A 21,263-nucleotide genomic window follows, 5' to 3' on the forward strand; every position below is an offset into this window, starting at 1 on the left:
GGCACTGGATTTCCAGAGGGCCTAGGTGGAGCTAGAGCAGAATGGGTGCTTGAGGATCAAATTCTGCTTTAAAATTTTATCAGGAGCTGCTCTCTGCCACTGTCTGATCTTTGCTGGGGTCAGCTAGAAAGTGAACTTGTGAGGAGGGAAAGTTTCAGAGAGCCTAAGACAGGATATGATAGGGATTGTTTTTCTTAAATGCTCGAATATGAACTTTTTGCTTCAGAACGGTCGTTTTTCAGGCCTGGCGGGAATGGGAGGGTTGCATCTGAGCTGAAATTCTGATAGAGCTTCTAACGTTGCACTGATTGGTTTCCTGCTGATCATGAGTTTCTCCTCTTGCCTTTCAGTCGGTGCTGATCAGAAGTTCTGTGTGGGCATGTGCTTGATTATGTACACCTTGGGGGAAACACTGGGAATTTTCACACTCCTGGGATTAGAAGGCCACTTGCAGCTGTTCTTGCATTTCTTTCTGAGAAAATCATAACCTCTGAGCCCTAGTTTAAAGCTAGGAATATCTGTAAATATAAGATAGCATTTTTATTCTTATTAGTAGGGAGGGTTATACAGAGAAGAATAAATACAACTAACCAATTGAATAAGGGTAGGAGCCAGAATTTCCCCAAGTCATTGACCAAGTCATTCAGTAACTTGTGTTCAAAAAGCTAATGGTACTCCCAAATCGTTTTTCCCATATTTTATTCTTTTATTAGATTCTGTCTTATCTCTTATGTTTGAATGTTATAATTTTTTCACCCCAGAGGACCCAATATTTTTAAAAGGAACAAAAAGTAAGAATATTTCATAGTGGAAATATTTTTATTGATGTGAATTTTAAAGCTGTACTTGAATTTCAGAAGAGCTGAAAGCACTCATAGGCATCCAGTTAGCCTCCCCTGATAACAGGAAAGGTGGGGTCTCATGGACCCTGACAAGAAACTTCCAAAGTGGAGCATGCCTTATGATCCTATTGATGCAATACCTTAAATATTACTAAGAGTCAGTGTGGCTGCATGGTAAGAAAGCATATTTTCATGAAATTGTATTTAGTTTATTGTTTAAAAAATGAGAGAGATCTTCTATCACTTCACAACAGGAAACAGTAATACAATTTGTAACTTTACTTAATTTTTTAGTTTTTGCTTGCCTGGGATTTTTGTCACCTGCCAACAGAGGAGCACTGATGACTTGTGCCGTGGTCTTATGGGTGCTGCTGGGCACTCCTGCAGGCTACGTCGCCGCCAGATTCTATAAGTGTAAGTAAAAGCCACCCTGCCTGGGTGTCAGATCAAGAGTCTAATCTGTGGGCCGGCCCCGTGGCTTAGCGGTTAAGTGCGCATGCTCCGCTACTGGCGGCCCAGGTTCGGATCCCGGGCGCGCACCAATGCACCGCTTCTCCAGCCATGCTGAGGCCGCGTCCCACATACAGCAATTAGAAGCATGTGCAGCTATGACATACAACTGTCTACTGGGGCTTTGGGGAAAAAAAGGAGGAGGACTGGCAATAGATGTTAGCTCAGAGCCGGTCTTCCTCAGCAAAAAGAGGAGGATTAGCACGGATGTTAGCTCAGGGCTGATCTTCCTCACAAAAAAAAATATCTAATCTGCTACATCAGTGCATCTGAGCCTTTGTGTCCGGGAGTTGGTGCTCTTTAAACAATATGTATTGTAGGTGTGTATCCTTATTTACAAAAAGCTTGTGAAGTAGATGACTATCCCTAGATTTACTTGTTCAGAAATACTTAGACAGTGAGATAAACAAATTTAGGTCCTGCTTATCCACCATCCCCTCTCCCCTTTTAAGTTTTGATTAACAGGTTTGGCTGAACAACTTAGATTTGCTACATTCATAGAAATATATAGAGACTAACAAGGAAAAAAGTGTACAAATGAGTATCAACGATATATTCGCTAAAACAATATATACAAGGATACCTTTTCTTACATAAGAGAAGTCATAATCATATCAATTTAATATTTATAACAATAAATTATACTTAAAGTAAACTAAGATCTCAATATTCTAAATAGCCCTAAAGCAAGTCACTTTTGTAATTTAATTAGTTGCAATCTCTTGTAGTCTTTCTTTCCAAAAATAAAGTTCAGTGAAAAAAAGAATCAGGGCCAGAGAGTAAGGATGGGATATGAGTAGATGACTTAGAAAGCAGCTTTGTCAGGGTCAGTGAATGCCAGAGTTTGCCCTGAGTTTGCCCTGCTTAGGAATCCTGAGGTGCTATTGAGATGATCCCTTAGGTAATCTGTGATTTAAAGTGCCAGGGAGATGGGACAGAGCTAGGGTTCCCCAAGGTCTTCTGGGAGGAATAAGGTTTGAGGTAAAACATAGTAGAGCCTTAAGGTATAGTTGGCTAGACTAACCCCGAGTGGAAATACTAGTTAGACTTTGCGAGATACAATTTTCTTCTGACTATGTGAAGCCCTCTACGTATGTGTGTATGAGTGTGTTTAATTTCTGTGAATTTTGTAAAGTTCTTTTTTAAGCACGTAGGATTAGGGTGGTCATATATATTTTAACACGTGAGATATGGTTGGACCCCTGCCTGCCACACCACACTCCCCCTTTCTCACTGTTTCAGCTACACTGGCTTTCTTTCAGTCCTCAGGCTGTGTGCCTTCACACTTGCCTAAGGACCTTCCCACGTGCTGTTCCCTCTGCTTGAAGTTGAGTCCGTCCTCTCTCCCCACCAGACAGACACACCCTCCCGAATCTTACTCCTTTCCATCCTTCTCCATCCATCTCCAAGCTGCAGATTAAGTAGCGTATTAATCAGGCGAATATTCTAAGAGGTGCTATCACATAGCAGTCACAAAATACTTCATTTTATAGAATCGTTTCTGATGTTTCAAAAAATATTATTTGAATTTTGATTGGAATTGTATGAAACCCAAAATTAATAATTTCACACTAGTCTCTTTATCAATAATGCTGTGAATTCAAATCATATATATAATTTGTCTTCTTTTGGGGCAAGTGGTACTTAAACTTGCTTGTAAACTATGTTAAAACTTTTTTAAAAAATCAAAACTATTCTCAGATCTCATCCAATTTCATCTCCAACTTTTAAACAAGGAGCAGAGGAGTCCTTTCATTTTTAACTCTATATAGTTACATTAAAAATTTTTTTTAAGTGAGAAAAAAAATTGAAGGGGGCAAAGGAGAGTAAAAAGTTCATAAGCAAATTTGTTCTGTAAAATGGCCATAACCTTTCTACTACTCTTAGTCGCCTGATCTGACACCCTGATGTCCCCACCCTCACCTATCCCCTACCAGAAACTACAATGCTAGAGGAATCCTGAAGATTCATTCCTACACTATAGAAATTTAAATGTATTGCATGTCACACTTGTGGGTTCCTAGTTCTATAACAAATTCTGAAAATGACCTCAAGATAAACAGGAATCTCCAGTGCACCCTTTCTCTACCTAGTCCTGTTGATTAAAACTAGCTTAGAATTTAAGGGTTTGTTTTGTTTTGAAGTAAATAAAAAAGATTAGAAAAGAAAAACTGGTCTGGATGACTTCCCTCTGATACTAGATTTTTTTTTTATGCCAAAGTGGAAGTCTTTAGAGCAGGACTTATCCAGGGCAGTCCTGTGATGTATATCTCTGATTTGGGTCACTTGTTTAGGAAATATCATAGCGTTTCCCTGTGTCAGTTTCTAGGAATAGGCACCCAATGCTGTCTGACAGTTTGCTTAATACCCAACTTGGAGTATGGATATTTGGTTTGCTTTGAAGAAAAGTCTGTATGTTATGCCACTTTTGTTTTCTTCTACAGCCTTTGGAGGTGAAAAGTGGAAAACAAATGTTTTATTGACGTCATTTCTCTGTCCTGGGTAAGTGAATTTTTCAATAATAACTTTCTTAACATAGTCATATTTTGGTTCCCAAATTTTCAATCCCTAAAGTCTGTAATCTTAACTCTTTCTTTAAACCACGTACCCCAGAAAATGGATTTAATTTTTAAAAAAGGGTAAAGAGGGGCCGGCCTGGTGGCGCAAGCGGTTAAGTGCACGCGCTCTGCTACGGTGGCCCGAGGTTCGCCGGTTCGGATCCCAGGTGCACACCGACGCACCGCTTGTCAGGCCATGCTGTGGCGGCGTCCCATATAAAGTGGAGGAAGATGGGTATGGATGTTAGCCCAGAGCCAGTCTTCCTCAGCAAAAAGAGGAGGATTGGCAGATGTTAGCTCAGGGCCGATCTTCCTCACAAAAAAATAAAATAAAAAATAAAAAGGGATAAAGAGTGAATATTTAACAAACACTTGCAGAATGACTACTACATGCCTCATCTGGAAAATGTACCTTTAGACATGAGAAATTTTTATTTTCCTTTTCTTAAAAATCTATTTCTTAGTCTGTTAAAGTTAGTCTGGCATGTTGCCTGTAAGGCTGCATTTAAACCTTTTGACCTAATCACAGAAAGGAATCCTCACCTGAAGATAGTTCAGGCAGGCGTGCATTTTCAGATTTTTATCAGAAGTATTGCCACTTTTTAGAGTTTATTTCATTAAGTAGAGTAACATATACCATAAATAAATAAACAAACAAACCACTGTGATTCTTTGGAGAATAGCTCCTGATGTCAAGTGTCTGAGGTGCTTCTGGTCCTAGAAATAGAACCCACTTTCTCCACAAAGCGCAGATTTCTGGTGGGCAAGAATTGGCCTCTGAAGGATCAACAGCAATAAAGCAAGCCAAAGGTTAAATCTAGAAGCCAGGACTGTTCCATTTGCAGGCCAGAAATGAAAGAATGAAAATAGCCAAATTTTTTGTACACGTTGGGGATAAATAGTCTCACGTTTTTCACCTCCATTGAACACTCACATGCCTCTTAGCCATTCGTGTTCTATTCAAATTTTTATGCTTTTCTCAAGCCATATCCTTTGTCTTCTTTCCCTCTGCTGTCAACTCAAGAAGTGTCCCTCCTTAGCAAGACTGTCAGCCTTGATTTCGTTCCCAATCTTGCCTTTCAAACATGTCCTCTAGTCTTTGACATCTCCCATTTCTCTCTTTCTCTGTGTTCTGTTCATGTGTTTCGTCTCTTATTCCTACAAATATGCTTAGGTTTCCCAAATCCTAAAAAGAGCTTCCAAAAAGCATCTTCCCCTCTATCTTAATTCTTTTCCATTCCAAACAAGATACCTTGAAAAAATAGTCTACACTCCCTTACTTTCATTTTCTCAGCATACATTTACAGCGTAAACCCATGTAATCCAGTTTTTCTCCTCTATCACTTTAGTGAACTTCTCTCTAAGGTTACCAGTAGTGTTCTCATTTCAAATCTAGAAACCGTTTTCCCTGTCTTTACCTTACCTCTCTACATTGTCTAATATTGGGATACCCTCTCCTTGAAACTCCTTCCTTTTACGGCTTCATGGAAATTATCCTATGCTGGTTCTTTTATGTCTCTGATCAACCCTTCTCTGATTTATCTTCTTCATCCCACCCTTAAAAGTAGGTGTTCACCAGTAGAATGATGAGGTAAGTAGAGAGAAAGAGAGCCAAGAACCCAAGTTCCCAGGTCAGGGGGATTGGTGTTCACCTAGGTAAAGAAGGATCATTCAATAATATGGAATCAATTCATACAATTTTATGTAAAGAAACACCTGCATATAGTTATTACATTGGACACAAGATGACATTTGATAATATTAAACATTTTTTCCAGATTTAAAAATAATTTAATGGAGAGAGAACTGCTTCCTTATGTCCATAAAAATCTCATCTCTAATTCAAAATCAACATCATTTAATGATGAAACACTAGAGACATTTTCATTAAATCACTTTCATGGCTTCAGTTATTAAGTTCTAGTTACAGACATAAAGCAAGAGGAATATATTTCCAAAAGGCAGTGGTCATATTATTATTTATTGGTCACATAATTTATATACAGAGAACTTCAACAAATTTCAGCTGTAAAACTCATAGAATTAATAGAAGAGTTTGGCAGAATGGCTAGTTATCAGCTAATAATCCATGATCACGAATAGCACCAATAGTGAATTAAATGTTCTAATGGTGGTGGTAGTTGTGTGGGAAGAGGATTCTATTCACAGGAGTATTAGCAACAGAAAACCTTCACAGTACCTGAAATAACTTTTCGAAATAGGCGTGATCCATATGACAGTCTACATAGCTTATTAACTAGTAAGAGATATAAATTCACCATGTTACTTCATGAAAAGGCCGAGTATTGTTTCGAGATGTCCCGTGGCTGTCAGGACAGAGAACACAAATAGACCGTGTATACATGGAAGAATGCTAGATGTGGCATCACAAACCAGAGGAACTATTAAATGATGATAGGACAATTGATTGTCTATATGAAGGGAGAAAATTCTATTCTTACCTCACACACGTGAAATCAGTTTCAGGTGGATTAAAACCTGAATGTAACCGGTGTGACAATTGAAGGGAAACATAGAAAAGTATCTTCATGATCCCAGGTTAGGAAAGGCTTTCTTCTCTTAAACGTTACACAAAAGACAAAGGAAAAAAACTGATGACTTGGATAACATTACACATGGGGTATGTAGAAGTGATTATAGTGTAACTGTAGCCGTATTTTAAAAAATGTACTCTTAGGGGCCGGCCTGGTGGTGTAGCAGTTAAGTTTGCACACTCCGCTTTGGCCGCCAGGGGTTCACCAATTCGCATCCTGGGCACCGACCTGCGCACTGCTCATTAAGCCATGCTGAGGCAGCGTCCCACAAAGAGCAGCTAGAAGGATGTACAACTGTGACCAACAACTATCCACTGGGGGCTTTGGGGAGAAAAAAAGGGAAAAAGGAGGAAGATTGGCAATAGCTGTTAGCTCAAGGCAACCTTCCTCAAAAACAAAACAAATGTACACATAGAAAAAAGACTGAAAGGAAATTAAGTACACACATTCAGATGTTTGTGTTCATAAAAAGCCGTAAGCTGGGAGAACAAGATATTTAACAAGGAGTTAATTGCCGGAGTGTTTATATAAATAACTCAAAAATGTAACTTTGCAAAAGCCATGCAACCCAAATGAAAAACGAGCAGTGGATGTAACCAGCAAATCACAGAAGGTAAAACCTAAAAAGCCAATAAACACAGGATGCTTAGCTGCAGTTGCCAATAGGAAGTGCAAATTAAAACAACAAATTGGACAATCCCAAGCATAATGAAAATATGTAGCGGTAACTCTCATAAGCTGCTGGTAGGAGTTTAAGTCATACAAAACCAATCTGAAGAGCAGTTTGACAATTTCTGCTCAAGTTTTAAATTCACATACCCTATGACTCGGCACTTCCACTTTCTTTGTATGTAACACAGAAATTGTAATATTAATTACATATGATTACAGCTGTATCATTTTGCTTCTAACTCAGGTTTTACCCAAAAGCCTATTGTGTCTTTCAGGATTGTGTTTGCTGACTTCTTTATAATGAATCTGATTCTCTGGGGAGAAGGATCTTCAGCAGCTATTCCTTTTGGAACATTGGTTGCCATATTGGCCCTTTGGTTCTGCATATCTGTGCCTCTAACGTTTATTGGTGCATACTTTGGTTTTAAGAAGAATGTAAGTTTATAGGTGTTAACTTAAAAGAATTTTAACTGGAGATTAGCATATACCAGCTTAAAAAATATATATCTAGAAGATATAAACTTGTCCTGTGGGATCTGGATTTCATAGTAAATTGATAATTCTTTAGTTGATTCCAGTGGTTCTTAAAATAGTAGTCCTTAGGACTGTGGTAGAGAGGTTACAGATGTTAACTAAGATTTAAAAATTTTGTAACTAAATGGTAACTAATATAGATTAGTAAGAAATGAAATGCTAATTTAAACTAATGAAAACTTTGAAGTTTTGACATTAAAAATAAATTATTTTATTACTTTTTTAACCTAAAAGGTATGTGCATTTTTCCCTTAGCAATCAGTGTTTCTAATCTACATTACTTAATTGAGTAAACCAAGACTATGGTTAGGAGGTGAAGCTCTAAGAAAAGTGACTATAGAGTAAAAGTAGCAGTTTTTTTTAATATGTAGCCTTGGAATAAATTTTATATGCTTACCTGCTAATATTTGATTTTAAGGAAGATTATAGTCTAGACTGAGTCCCTCCTCCTTCCTTCCTCCAGTCCGTCTCCACTTCTGCTGCCCCTTTCTACCCTCAGGCTAAGGGGAAAATGAGAATTTATTCTTCAGTGTCCTTCTCTAACTCCATTTCACTATCCTTGCTCTTCTCTGAAAAGGTCCACAAGGTTAAAAGAAATCACGTATTACAGTTCACTTTGTGAGGGGACCTGCAGTGCCCTGAAAGAAACTATCACTGCTTCATAGTCTCCACTGCACCTACCATGCCAGGCTACTAAAAGGTTTTTCAGTTCTTTGGCATTTTGTTTAATTATTATTTAAAATCCATACATATAGCATAAATAGTAGACTGACAGTTTGAAATTTTTTTTAATTACATAGATTAAATAAGTACTTAAAATTCTAAAAATATAAAAATTGATGAACAATATGATGTTTCTCTGCCTGTATACACATATATCTACCTGCAATATATTCTAGTTCATGGAAGTATAATTTCAATGAAAATACCAAGTTTTAAATTTTGATGTAACATCATAAAAACATACAAGTATGTTTTTGAAATTTTTTGCAAGAAAATGAATTTCCACACGTGTACCCTTTTTTCCCCTCATGTAACTATGTTTAGATACTTTAGGTTCCAGTTGTTGTTATACTACTGTGTAGTGTGTTATGAAAGGGAGAATAATTGAGAACATTACCAATACCTTCTGGTCATAAAGCTTCATACAGCCATTCACTGTCTTCTTCATGTTCTTAAGTCTTAGTAAAATTGAGCAATTTTAATAAAGATGACATTGCCCATCTCCAAATAAAAATGCATTGACGACAATTTCAGAACCAGTGGATTTCTTACAGTAAGTATATAACTAAAAGGAAAAAACTAACTCTACCTTTTTATTAACTGTTATTTTCCGACTACTATATTATCTCCGTGTGTTTCTTACTTTGTCTAAAGCCATTTGTCAGTGGATAACTGCTGGAAACAGTGGTGGCTTATTTCAGTAGACAGACTAAATATTGTACCTGATAGTGTCTGGTTCATTGCTTCTAAATACAAATTTCAGTTTGCTGACTTAAGTAGACTTGTATTGTCATTAGTGTCAGGATGGAAGCTGAGAAAAAGCAGGCAAATAATTTAGTACAAAGAAAAATTTTCAAAATAGATATCTAACTATGAATCCTTTCTTTACTGAAGGCCATTGAACACCCAGTTCGAACCAATCAGATTCCACGTCAGATTCCTGAACAGTCCTTCTACACAAAGCCATTGCCTGGTATTATCATGGGAGGGATTTTGCCCTTTGGGTGCATCTTTATACAGCTTTTCTTCATTCTGAATAGTATTTGGTAAGCTAAGTACTAAGTCCTCTTATTCCCATTCCTGTTATATGTAGTACTAGCTTTCTCTTTTTGTTTATGTGGGTTACTGTTTATATCTTATAAATGCAAGCCATTCTCCAATAATCAGAAATCTTACGAGCCAAAAGTGTATTTTGTCTTTTCCATGTGGGAAAAAGAATAATAGTGATAACAGCTGTTATTAATTGAGGGCTTGTTAATTCTTAACCCTCACTTAATTCTCAGACCTCTATGAGGTAGATATTATCCCCATTTTACAGAGATGAAAATGAGGCTTTGAAGGTTAAGTAATTTGCCTGTGTCACACAGCTACCATGTGACAGAAAATTAACCCAAGTCTCTCCAAACCTATGTTCTTAAATAAGTTATCTATACTCCCTCAGAGAAGATACTCTGAACTCTTGATAGAGGGGATTCGAGCAAGCGTTGGAGAAAGGGTTGAGCTAGACGACCTTAGAAGTCCTTTCTAATCCCAAGATTCCTTCGTTCTCTGATTTCTTGTTTGCATGGAAAAACTCACAGTGGTAATTTTGGGCCACTCTATTAGGGTGTAATATTACATTGCAGTATATTATGATCATTATGTTATCACATTAACATATGTTACAGAAAGTACCAAGGTTTGAGGTCGCATAAAGTCAGAACTAAATTTGAGCTTTTTAGTGATTAGAACCTATCTTTTCCTTTTCCTTCCCGATTGTTACCATACTTTTCAAATTCAACTGAGTTTATCGTATGTAATAAGAAACAGTATGTACCTAATGTAACCTTTTCTTGGTTTAGTTCTGCCTATCCATTAATTTTTTTATCAAATTTGTCTGACTCACCAGTAGAGAAGTAGACTAAGCGTATTTGAATAAATACGCGTTTCAGGGGGCTGGCCCAGTGGCGTAGTGGTTAAGTTTGCGTGGTTAAGCTCCACTTCCATAGCCTGGGGTTTGCAGGTTCGGATCCCCGGCGAGGACCTGTGCACTGCTCATAAAACCATGCTGTGGCGGCATCCCACATACAAAATTGAGGAAGATAGGCCAGATGTTAGCTCAGGGCCAGTCTTCCTCACCAAAAAAATAAATAAATAAATAAGTAAGAGTTTCAGGTTCTGCCTGAGCAGTAAGGCAAGGTCCAGTGACATTGCCGTATCCTTCCACCCCACCCCATCACCAACTAAACCTATGAGAATTTGTCTTTGATGAGTTGGGAGAAAAAGCACACATTTTCAGTTTAAGAAAAACAAAAAGATTGTGTCATTTACTGTGTCAAAGAGAAAATACTTATAATTTCATCTTGACATGTTTGATTATAGGTCACACCAAATGTATTACATGTTTGGCTTCCTGTTTCTGGTGTTTATCATTTTGGTTATTACGTGTTCTGAGGCAACTATACTTCTTTGCTATTTCCACCTATGTGCAGAGGTATGTATTAGCAGTATTCACTTACGTTAATTTGTAGACTGTGTTTATAATTTCTGCATAAAGCATCTTTGAATACTATTAATTGAAATCAATTTCTGTAGATATGCATTTATTTAGAAATTGACCTGTATTCCTAAACCAAATGTGTCTCTCTGTAAGATTGAATTAAGATAGTATCCCAGTTCAGTGTATTTATTTAGAGCTTAACTTGAAAATGTTACCTTCCTGAGAATAGCTTATTACGCTAAATTTTTGTTTTTGTGGTTTTAAATATCTAACTTAAAATTAATATTCTTTTTATAATATAGATATTTCTAGACTGAAAATTTAGTACAAATAAACATTTTAAGTGGGAAAATTCATTAAAACATGTCAGTGATTACATTGTAATTAGTTGTATTCATGGCAACATGACAAAGTGAGGGCATCCTTATGTAATAGGAAGAATTGACTTTTAAAGATTTAGGTTGTGTTAAATCATTCTTTTATAGTTATCTTCTATGCAAGAGATAAAATCTAACTTTGTGAAACTTGATATGCTTTTTTAAAAAATTTAGGTTAAATTCACATAACATAAAAATAACCATTTTAAAATGAACAGTTCAGTGGCACTTAACTACATTTACTGTGTTGTGCAACCACTACCTCTGTCTAGTTCCAAAATATTTTCATCACCCCTAGATAAAACCCCATACCTGTTAAGCAGTCACTTCCCATTCCCCTAAGGCCCTGGCAATCACCAGTCTGCTTTCTGTCTCTACAGATTTACCTATTCTGGATATTTCATGTAAATGGAATCATACAATATGTAGCCTTTTGTGTCTGGCTTCTTTCACCTAGCAGATTATTTTCAAGATTTATCACATCATAGCATGTATTAGTACTTCATTTCTTTTTATAGCTGAATAATATTCCATTGTATAGATATTCCCCAATTTGTTTATCCATTCATGTGTTGATGGACAGTTAGATTTGTTTCCATCTTTTGGCTATTGTGAAGAGTGCTGCTGTGAACATGCGTGTACAAATATTTGTTTGTGTACCTGTTTTCAATTCTTTTGGGTATTTATGTAGGAGTAGAATTGCTGAGTCAGGGCTGGCCCCGTGGCTTAGCGGTTAAGTGCGTGCGCTCCGATGCAGGCGGCCCAGGTTCGGATCTCGGGCGCACACAGACGCACTGCTTCTCTGGCCATGCTGAGGCCGCGTCCCACATACAGCAACTAGAAGAGTGTGGAACTATGACATACAACTATCTACTGGGGCTTTGGGGGAAAAATAAATAAATAAATAAAATTAAAAAAAAAAAAAAAGAATTGCTGAGTCATATGGTAATTCTTTTTTTAACTTTTTGATGAACCAACTATTTTCCATAGTGGCCACATGATTTTACATTCCTCCCAGCAGTGCACAAGGTTTCCGGTTTCTCCACATCCTTGCCAGCACTTGTAATTTTCTGTTTTTTTAAAATTATAGCCATCCTAGTAGGTGTAAAGTGGTATCTCATTCTGGTTTTGATTGTCATTTCCCCAGTGACTGATGATGTTGAGCATCTTTTTTTGTGTTTGTTGACTATCTGTGTTTTTGTTTGGAGAAATGCCTATTCAGGTGTTTTGCCCATTTATAAGTTGGGTTGTTTATCTTTTTGTTGAGTTGTAAGAGTTCTTTATATATTCTGGATACTAGACCTTTATCAGATATGTGATTTACAAATATTTTCTCCCATTTTGTGGCTTGTTTTTTCACTTTCTTGATAATGTCCTTTGCACAAGTTTTTTTTAATTTTGATGAAGTCTGATTTATCTATTTTTTTTCTTTTGTTACCGTATCTAAGAATTTCTTGCTAAATCCAAGGTTGTGAAGATTTACCCCTGTATTTTCTTCTAAGTGTATCATTTTAGGTCATATATTTAGGTCATTGATCCATTTTGAGTTAATTTTTATATGTGGTATTAGTTAGGGATCCAAGCTCATTCTTTTGTGTGTCGATATCCAGTTTTCCCAGCACCATTTGTTGAAGAGACACTGCTTTCCTCATTGAATGGTTTTGGCAACCTTGTCAAAAATCCATTGGCCATAGGTGTATGGGTTTATTTCTGGATTCTCAATTCTATTCCAGTGGTATATATGCTCTCCTTATGCCAGTACCACACTGTTTTGATTACTATAGCTTTGTAGTAAGTTTTGGAATTGGGAAGGGTAAATCCTCCAACTTTGTTCTTTTTGAAGATTATTTTGGCTCTTCAGGGCCCCTTACAATTTTATGTGAATCTGAGGATTGGCTTTTCTGTTTCTGCACAAAAGGTCTTTGGAATTTTTATAGGGATCTGTTGAATCTGTAGATCACTTGGGAGAGTATTGCCATGCTAACAATATTAAGTCTTTCAATCCGTGAACATGGGATGTCTTTCCATTGAAGTCTTTTTAAATTTCATTTAGCAATGTTTTGTAGTTTTCAGAGTACGAGTCTTTTACTTCCTTGGTTAAATTTATTCCTAGATATTTTATTCTTTTGGATGCTGTTATCAATTGAATTATTTTTTTTAATTTCCTTTTCAGATTGTTCATTGTTGTGTATAAAAACACAAATGATTTTCATGTTGATCTTGAACCCTGCAACTTCGCTGAATTTGTTTATTAGCTATAGTAGTTTTCGTGTATGTATTCTTTAGGGTTTTCTAATCTTCACATATTCCAAAGGGTGGGAGAGATAGTGAAGTATTTTCTTTTAAAAGATCTGCTGCTAAACTATAAGCCATTTTATGTAAAAGTAAGAAGAGCTGGTTTAAAAACCCACTTTGTTTAAATTATGTTAGTACTAACTGAAAATGGATTTCAACCAGGCCTTAATAGAATAATCTTCTTCCTAATAGAGTTGACTAGACTCTTATTTTGAACTATGTAAGTAAGCTCTTTGTACATTGCTTTTCTTTGGGAAGCATACATTTTAATTTTAAAGTCTAATGCTTCGTTGTTTATAAACCATTTAAGATTTTTCTACACGTTTTTATCTAGTCTTTAAGTAGCTCCACCAGAGGCAGGGAGTGCTTCTTAGCATCTTTAGTGAGGAGGGAAATGGGCAAAGTTCACTAGGGGAAAGAGACTGGAACCGAGAGCAGAAGTTAGGTTTTGGGGGCTATTTCACTTAGTTGCTTGCTTTGTAACTTTATTCTGGTGCATGTTGTCTGTTAATTGGAAAGTAATTCTTATTCTTTAATTTCTCCTTTTCTACCTAGGATTATCATTGGCAGTGGCGTTCATTCCTTACCAGCGGCTTTACTGCAGTTTATTTCTTAATATACGCAATACACTACTTCTTTTCAAAACTGCAAATCACAGGAACAGCAAGTACAATTCTCTACTTTGGTTATACCATGATAATGGTTTTGATCTTCTTTCTTTTTACAGGTAAGAATTAAAATGATTATCTTTAGTTACTAAGTTTTTAGGCAAATTATTTATAAATATTTTCCTTTTATAAAACCTATGAAGGCTTCTACTACTCAGCACTCCTATAGATAGTCCTTAGTGCAACTAAGCATAATTTGTTTGCTCTGCCCCTGTGAGGTGAGTATCAGTGAACCAAAGATGAGGAAACAACCTGAGGGAGGCAGGCTGAACAGGGTCCATTGTCGTGCTGGAAGTACAGGGGCACCTGGATAGTACATGTCAAGGTTTTCCCCTGTTAACCTCTTAAAGGTGCAGTCTTTCTTTTGCCCATTTCAGAAATAGGGTAAAAAACTCTGTCTACCTAAGTTTAGGAGTAAGTAGAAATTGAGGAGGTAAAGTCAAAGTGAGATTGAGAATAAATGGTATCAAGAAAAGATAATCATAGGACATCTCTTATTATAGAAGTTTTAAACTATAAGTTTGTATCTCCACTTTAAAATCCAAGTACCTGATGGAATACAGTGTGTATTGTATTGGTATTTATTTTATATATGTATATCTTCTCTATCTACCTAGATAAAAGTTTTCTGTATCTCAGAGCCCTGTGGGTGCTTGGTAGACATTTGTGGAATAACTGAACTAAAAAAAGAAAATTGTGGGACCTTTCTTTTTCACAAAAAATGTGCATCTAAAATTTTTATCTAAGATTGTGTTGCACGCTATATGAGGAAATGTAGGAGCCAAAAAGGAAAAAAAAAATTAGAACCATTCTACTTTTTAGTCATCTGTTAACATTTAAGAGCATTCTGTAGGGTTTTGAAGTGCCCCTGTTGCTATATTGGTGTATAAAAGTCTTGGGCACTTACGTCAATTCTGTATTCCAAGTCATTGGTCAGACATAGTGGGGTAGGTGTGGGGGGCGGTGCATATCTTGGTGCTGTGTGATAGATTTAGGTCCACGGTCATCATTCTTAATGGTCTGTAAAACAGAGGTAGCCTGTGGAACAAGGAATTACCGTCTTTGTGGATCTGTATCTGTGTGTCCGTGCGTATAGAGAATAATTTGTTCCTTGCCTACACACAAAAAATCATGATCTTAGTGAATGTCTTGTTTTTCCAGGCATATGATATAATGATAGTTTAACCATCACCTAAACTTTATTGTTCTTGATTTTTGGTATCATATTTTCACTTATTCAGAGTAAAACAAACTTTGTAATCTAAATTTTGGAGCCACATCAAATTGAAACAACCAGTTAAGCCAATAACTTTTAGTGTATTTCACTTTGTGCAAAAGATTATCTGTACGGGAATGGTGAGCCCTTTGAAGGTCTTGAGTTTTTCTAAAGTGGGATGTGTCTATATTTATTTAGGACTCCAGACTGACACCATTTTAAGTCAATCTGTTTTACAACAAAATAATTGTTCTGTCACATAAGAAAAGATGCCACTTTTAGTATGTACATTATATGTGTCGCGTATTAAGAATAAAATAAAATACTAAAAGTATTTTGTTAGGAACAAAATAAACTTTCTTAGGGTTGTCAGTATGGTAATAAAATGTTTTTTCTCATCTTAAAGTATCTTCTCTTGTTATCTTGAAGTTCTTGCTAAGCATAAAGTTGTTTGAATATATCTGTGTTTTCCCTATTGCTTTTCTGAAGGTAACCCCAACCTCTTCATAAGCCTTAATAATGACCCTTTGAATATCCAAAAGGAATGCTTATATGTCCTCCAAAACACATACAGTGACTTGTGCATAGTAAATATTCAGTACGTGTATGATGTAAGAATGAGTATAATAACATTTACAACTTCCCATAATAATGTCTCTTGACCTAGAAAATCTCCTTTCATACTTTTCTTTATATTACACTTAAACCAATAGTGAAAACCATTGGAACTTTAAATATAAAACTTACACGAGGGGTATGTATATCCCCTTCTGTATTCTTCTGCACCTCCACCTGTTGGCTATTCTCAGGGAGTAATCCTGGAAAAAATGGTATACTTCAGTTTCTCAAAATATGTTAGGAACTTTCACAATTTAGTATATATTGTTTTGCAAAACAGAGTCTCTGAATTTATGTTCAGTAAATCTAAGCATGATATAGTCTAAAAGAGGACTACACTTGAAGTCAGAAAAAGTGAATTTGCATTCTGGTCCTACTTACCAGCAACGTGGCCATTAGACAGTTACTTAACCCCTTTGAGCCTCATTTTTGTCACCTGTCTAGCATTCAGATTTTTGGAATCTAGATTGATGAAGAGACCTGAAAATCAAAGCATATATTTTTTCATGAATCATCTCATTTACTCTACATAACAATCTATATAGAGGTAGTGAGGGTAGATAAAATTTTCTGTTTAGTAAGATAAAGAAGTAGGCTTGGAGATTTCAGTTGACTGGTCCGAGGGTGGTGCACATTGACGTGACAGAGCTGCTCTGTCCTCTGGTACCACACCACCTCTCATTTTCAGCAGGGTGCATCTTTGTTATACTAATTGTATCGCTTTTAACACTTTGTACAAACTTTAGAGTTGTTTTATTATAATTCTTTGAAAATTGATAGTTCCTAATAACTATACTTAGAAAATATCCCCATTTAATTATTCTATGAATCTGATATTCTGTTTAAGCTAGTCATATCATACCTTGGATTAATTTTAATAGCAGTTTTCCATTTTGTGATAAAATATTCTTATATGGGAAAGGAAAATTGGCATCCTTTTCATCTTAATTTCGGTCTTTTGCGTGTAATAAGAAAAAGAAGGTGTATTATAGAAAGCTTAGGTAATCTGATAGTATAAAAAGTTCTTTCTATCAATTTCTATAAGAAATTTGATTTGAGATGGTTGTATATCTTTCAAAAAAGCTCATGGATCTATGGTATATTCCTGGTAGGTAATCGTTTATAGTTTTGTGGCTTTTTTTAAGGAGCCAATCATTTTGAGTCTGTGTTTTTGTGTAAATTATGAAACTTCCTTTGAAAAAGGGTTTATTTTTGTTTTTTCTTTTATAGGAACAATTGGCTTCTTTGCATGCTTTTGGTTTGTTACCAAAATATACAGTGTGGTGAAAGTTGACTGAAGAAGCCCAGTGTGTCCAGTTAAAATAGAAATAAATTCTTCATCAACAAAGACCTGTTTTTGTGACTACCTTGAGTTTTATGAGACTTATTGGCCTAGTAATCCTTCAGAAACAACATAATTCTAAATACACGTCTTCCCATACACCTGTCCCCACAAAATGTGTTTTCAACACTAAAACATTTGTATTGTGATTTGATTAAGTATATATTCAGTTGTTCTCAATGAAGAGCAAATTTAAATATTATGTGCATTTGTAAATACAATAGCTATAAAATTTTCAGTACTTCTAATGGCAGAATAGAGGAGGCCATATTAAACAATACTGATGAAATGCAGGACAGTTTATTGTAAATAGGATTTTCTAGGCTTGGTAGGTGGAAAGAATTATTTTTCTTTGAAGGAAATAACTTTTTATCATGGTAATTTTGAAGAATGATTCGTATGATGTGTTTATTGCGGGGATGTGGCTTTTAAAAAAATCTTGTATTGGTTGTACCTGTTCATATCTTCCTTTCTGTGTTGACTTCATTATTCCCATGGTATTGGCCTTTTAAACTATGTGCCTCTGAGTCTTTCAATTTATAAATTTGTTATCTTAATAAATATTGTAAAAACGTCTTCATTGCATCATTACCTGTTGTATATTCAAGGAGAGTCTGTGAATACACATCTATTTACCAATGGTATTTTTAAATAATTTATACTCTTTTATCAGATTTTGCTAATTTTTGTCAATGTAACACTGAGTTTTGATCTAAATGAAATTCCAGTCTCCTGGGCTTTATGGCAAATGTAAAATTTTCACTATTAGGTAGTAACAGAAATTTTAGTCATGCATATCTAGCCAGATAAATGATGTTAGTCTAGAAGTTAATGTGGGCCTTACTACATTGTCATTAAGGATTTTATATTTTTTACCTGTGTCTCAAAATACAGTATTTTTTATTTTTTTAAAGTTGGTTTTTATGATCTATATATTAGCAATGACCAGTAAGTTTTTCTCTATGATTACATTGTCTTAATTTGGATTTCACAAACAATTTTATTTCTTAGACTTAAGAAATAACTATTTCTCTTTCACATTCATCTGACGACTTGAAATCCATTTATGTGGATTATAGAAGTTTGGGATAATTTCAGAAACATTAGTTTGCTTATATCTATAAGAATATTCATCGTGTATTGCAGGGGCTCAGTGCTTGCTACTTATGAGAGCAAATCTGATGCTGTCATTAAACTTACAACTAAAATTGCTAGCTGTTGCTCATATGATGTTGTTGGTTCTTACTCAATTTTATATTGATATCCTTTTTTAAAACTGACCTGTTGGGTTTTGTTTTTTTTTTTTTTTTTTGAGGAAGATTGGCCCTGTGCTAACATCTGTTGCCAATCTTCCTCTTTTTTTTTTTTCTTTTATCCTCCCCAAAGCCCCAGTACATAGTTGTGTATCATAGTTGTAGAGTTGTAGCTCTTCTGTGTGGGATGTCATCTCACCATGGCTTGATGTGCAGTGAGTAGGTCTGTGCCCAGGTTAAGTTTCTTCAGTTTTATTTTTCCTTTAGTGAACAATTAGCTTAGTGACTAAAACAGTCAACTTACTGGGGCTGGCCCGGTGGTGTAGCGGTTAAGTTTGTGCACTCTGCTTCTGTGGCCCGGGGTTTGCAGGTTCGGATCCCAGGCATGGACCAACACACCGCTTGTCAAGCCATGCTGTGGTGGCATCCCATATAAAGTAGAGGAAGGTGGGCATGGATGTTATCCCAGGGCCAATCGTCCTCAGCAAAAAAAGAGGAGGATTGGCATCGGATGTTAGCTCAGGGCTAATCTTCCTCAAAAAAAAAAAAAAAACCCGGAAAAAAAACAGTCAACTTACTGTTTTGATACAACTTTTCTTTTTCTTTATACTTTGAAGTAACCATATTTCACACTTAAACAATGGAGAGGCAATTGGAAAAATAAACATATTAAAGGAAAAGACTTAGGAGAGAGGGAAGATGAGGAAGGAGACCATGAAAAGGAAGGCAAGACCAGTGGTGAGAAGGGCAGAGGAGGAAATGGCCTCTTCTCCGCGGCTTCCATCATGACTTCTTGAGGAGTCAGCTGCCTTGTCTTGTTTAGGAAGTTCTCCAGGAAGAAAGCACCCGGGTTGTGGCGTGTGGAGGTGGTTGGTTAGAATCTGAGGAGCCTTTTCCTTCCTTTGAGTCTCCACCGGGAGAAGAGCAGTTGGGTTGCATCGCAGTCTGAGTGCCACAGCTGGGCTTCTGTGAGCAGTTGTGGAAAATTACACCCCACAGGATGAAGGGCTTTTTCTGGGCTGGGTTTGTAGAAGTCCTGCATCTGGTCTAACCAAAACTGCTCAGAAAACCAGTGAACCTAAGCTGTTTGGAAAGGTTTTTAAAGACTCGTTAATAAAAATCTCTTCCTTCACGCTTGACAATGCAGTTATTTATCAGGTGTCTGTCTCTCCTCCCCCCAACCCTCCAAAGGTTATGAGTAAGCTTTTTGGGGACAGGGGCTCTGTCTTACTCATCTCGGTTACCATGGTGCCATGAACACAGAAGGCAGACACATATTTTCTAAGTGTTGCAACTCTTGGCTAATTTGATAATCTAATCCATACCAATATATAAAGTAGTCTTAATCCTATTCAACATTTGCATTTTAAGTTTTGTATATAATCAGTGCTTTAATTGAAAGGAGTGACTCTAAGAATGCCATTTAGGTAATGAGACAGTTTGAGGGAAGTAGGTAAACATAGACCTTTCTTTGTTTAAATTCACGCGCTCTGCTTCGGCAGCCGGGGTTCGCAAGTTCGGATCCCAGGCGTAGACCGACACACCGCTTGTCTAAGAGTGCCATTTAGTAATGAGACAGTTTGGGGGAAGTAGGTAAACATAGACTTTTCTGTGTCCATCGCACCATGTAAGGTACAAAGCATGTGCATAGTGCAGCCCCGAAGTTGCTACGTGGTCACAAATGGGCATCTGGTTCCTTTGTTCTATTTGATGTATGACTTGAAAATTACCAATACCTTAAACGTGTGCAATCAGTGCCTCATACTTTTACATATACTAGCTAAGATTATGTTATGCCAGGAGTCACAAAACACTTTAAAAATTATAAAGCATTACAGATCTTAAAGATTTTTTTTTAATGATTAATTCAGAAGGCTTTATAAAGGCCTGCTTTGGGTTTTTAATGAACAGAATAAGTAACCTCTGTTAACAGAGTGAATTCCTCACCTTCTGCCTATGGATAACAAGACATTATGGTATTTCATTAATGTGTAAATTTATGTCATTAAGAAAATATTTTTCCATATTTGTATTTTTCTCATGCAGCCCAAATACATGGTGGCCATGACATCTCTGCCTACAGTGAGATCTGTATGTAGACAATGCTTTGCTTTCTCTGATATTTTTACTTTGACAGAATCAAACCTGTTTCCTTCTACTGATGTGTTCTCTCCTTAACTATGTAATTTGAAGTCTAAACACTAAAAATTGTTTCCGCACATTTCTCTAGCTTTTGAAATGCTACTGGATTTCTTCAGCCTGCTCATTTGAACTTCATATCTTCATTCTCACATATGATTCTTTCTTCCCTTTCATTCTTTGACCCACTGATAGATATATTTGACATTCTCATTAGTAGTGAATTATTTTACTTTGTAAAGAAGAAAACATGGGCTCCTAAAAGTCCTATTATTTCCTTTGGATATTTTTAGCAAAAAAAATTATATTTTTAATGTCTAGATTACGTGAATGGTCTCAACCATGATAGATAAATAGCACTATAATAGGTCATAGGTCATTAATTTCTCTGAAGAGAGTTAAAAGTAGGATAGATGTAAGTCAAAAATGATAGATTGAAGGATTAGTGTCCATTTTTAAAAGCTAGTTTTTATTGATACCTT

General features: G+C 36.2%; 1 protein-coding gene across 1 annotated transcript in view; it reads left to right on the top strand.

Annotated features, from left to right (window-relative positions):
* TM9SF2 (transmembrane 9 superfamily member 2) overlaps positions 1-17,965 on the top strand; it is a 56,759-nt gene extending 38,794 nt beyond the window's left edge. Inside the window, exons 11-17 of the mRNA XM_058548422.1 lie at positions 1,137-1,256; positions 3,797-3,854; positions 7,413-7,572; positions 9,289-9,440; positions 10,756-10,867; positions 14,101-14,272; positions 17,278-17,965. Coding sequence (XP_058404405.1) covers positions 1,137-1,256; positions 3,797-3,854; positions 7,413-7,572; positions 9,289-9,440; positions 10,756-10,867; positions 14,101-14,272; positions 17,278-17,345 — 842 coding nt within the window. The 3' untranslated portion in view covers positions 17,346-17,965. The remainder of the gene's footprint in view (positions 1-1,136; positions 1,257-3,796; positions 3,855-7,412; positions 7,573-9,288; positions 9,441-10,755; positions 10,868-14,100; positions 14,273-17,277) is intronic.
* Positions 17,966-21,263: the final 3,298 nt, after the last annotated feature.

This window comes from Diceros bicornis, chromosome 9, assembly GCF_020826845.1.
Source record: "Diceros bicornis minor isolate mBicDic1 chromosome 9, mDicBic1.mat.cur, whole genome shotgun sequence".
Lineage (NCBI taxonomy): Eukaryota > Metazoa > Chordata > Mammalia > Perissodactyla > Rhinocerotidae > Diceros > Diceros bicornis.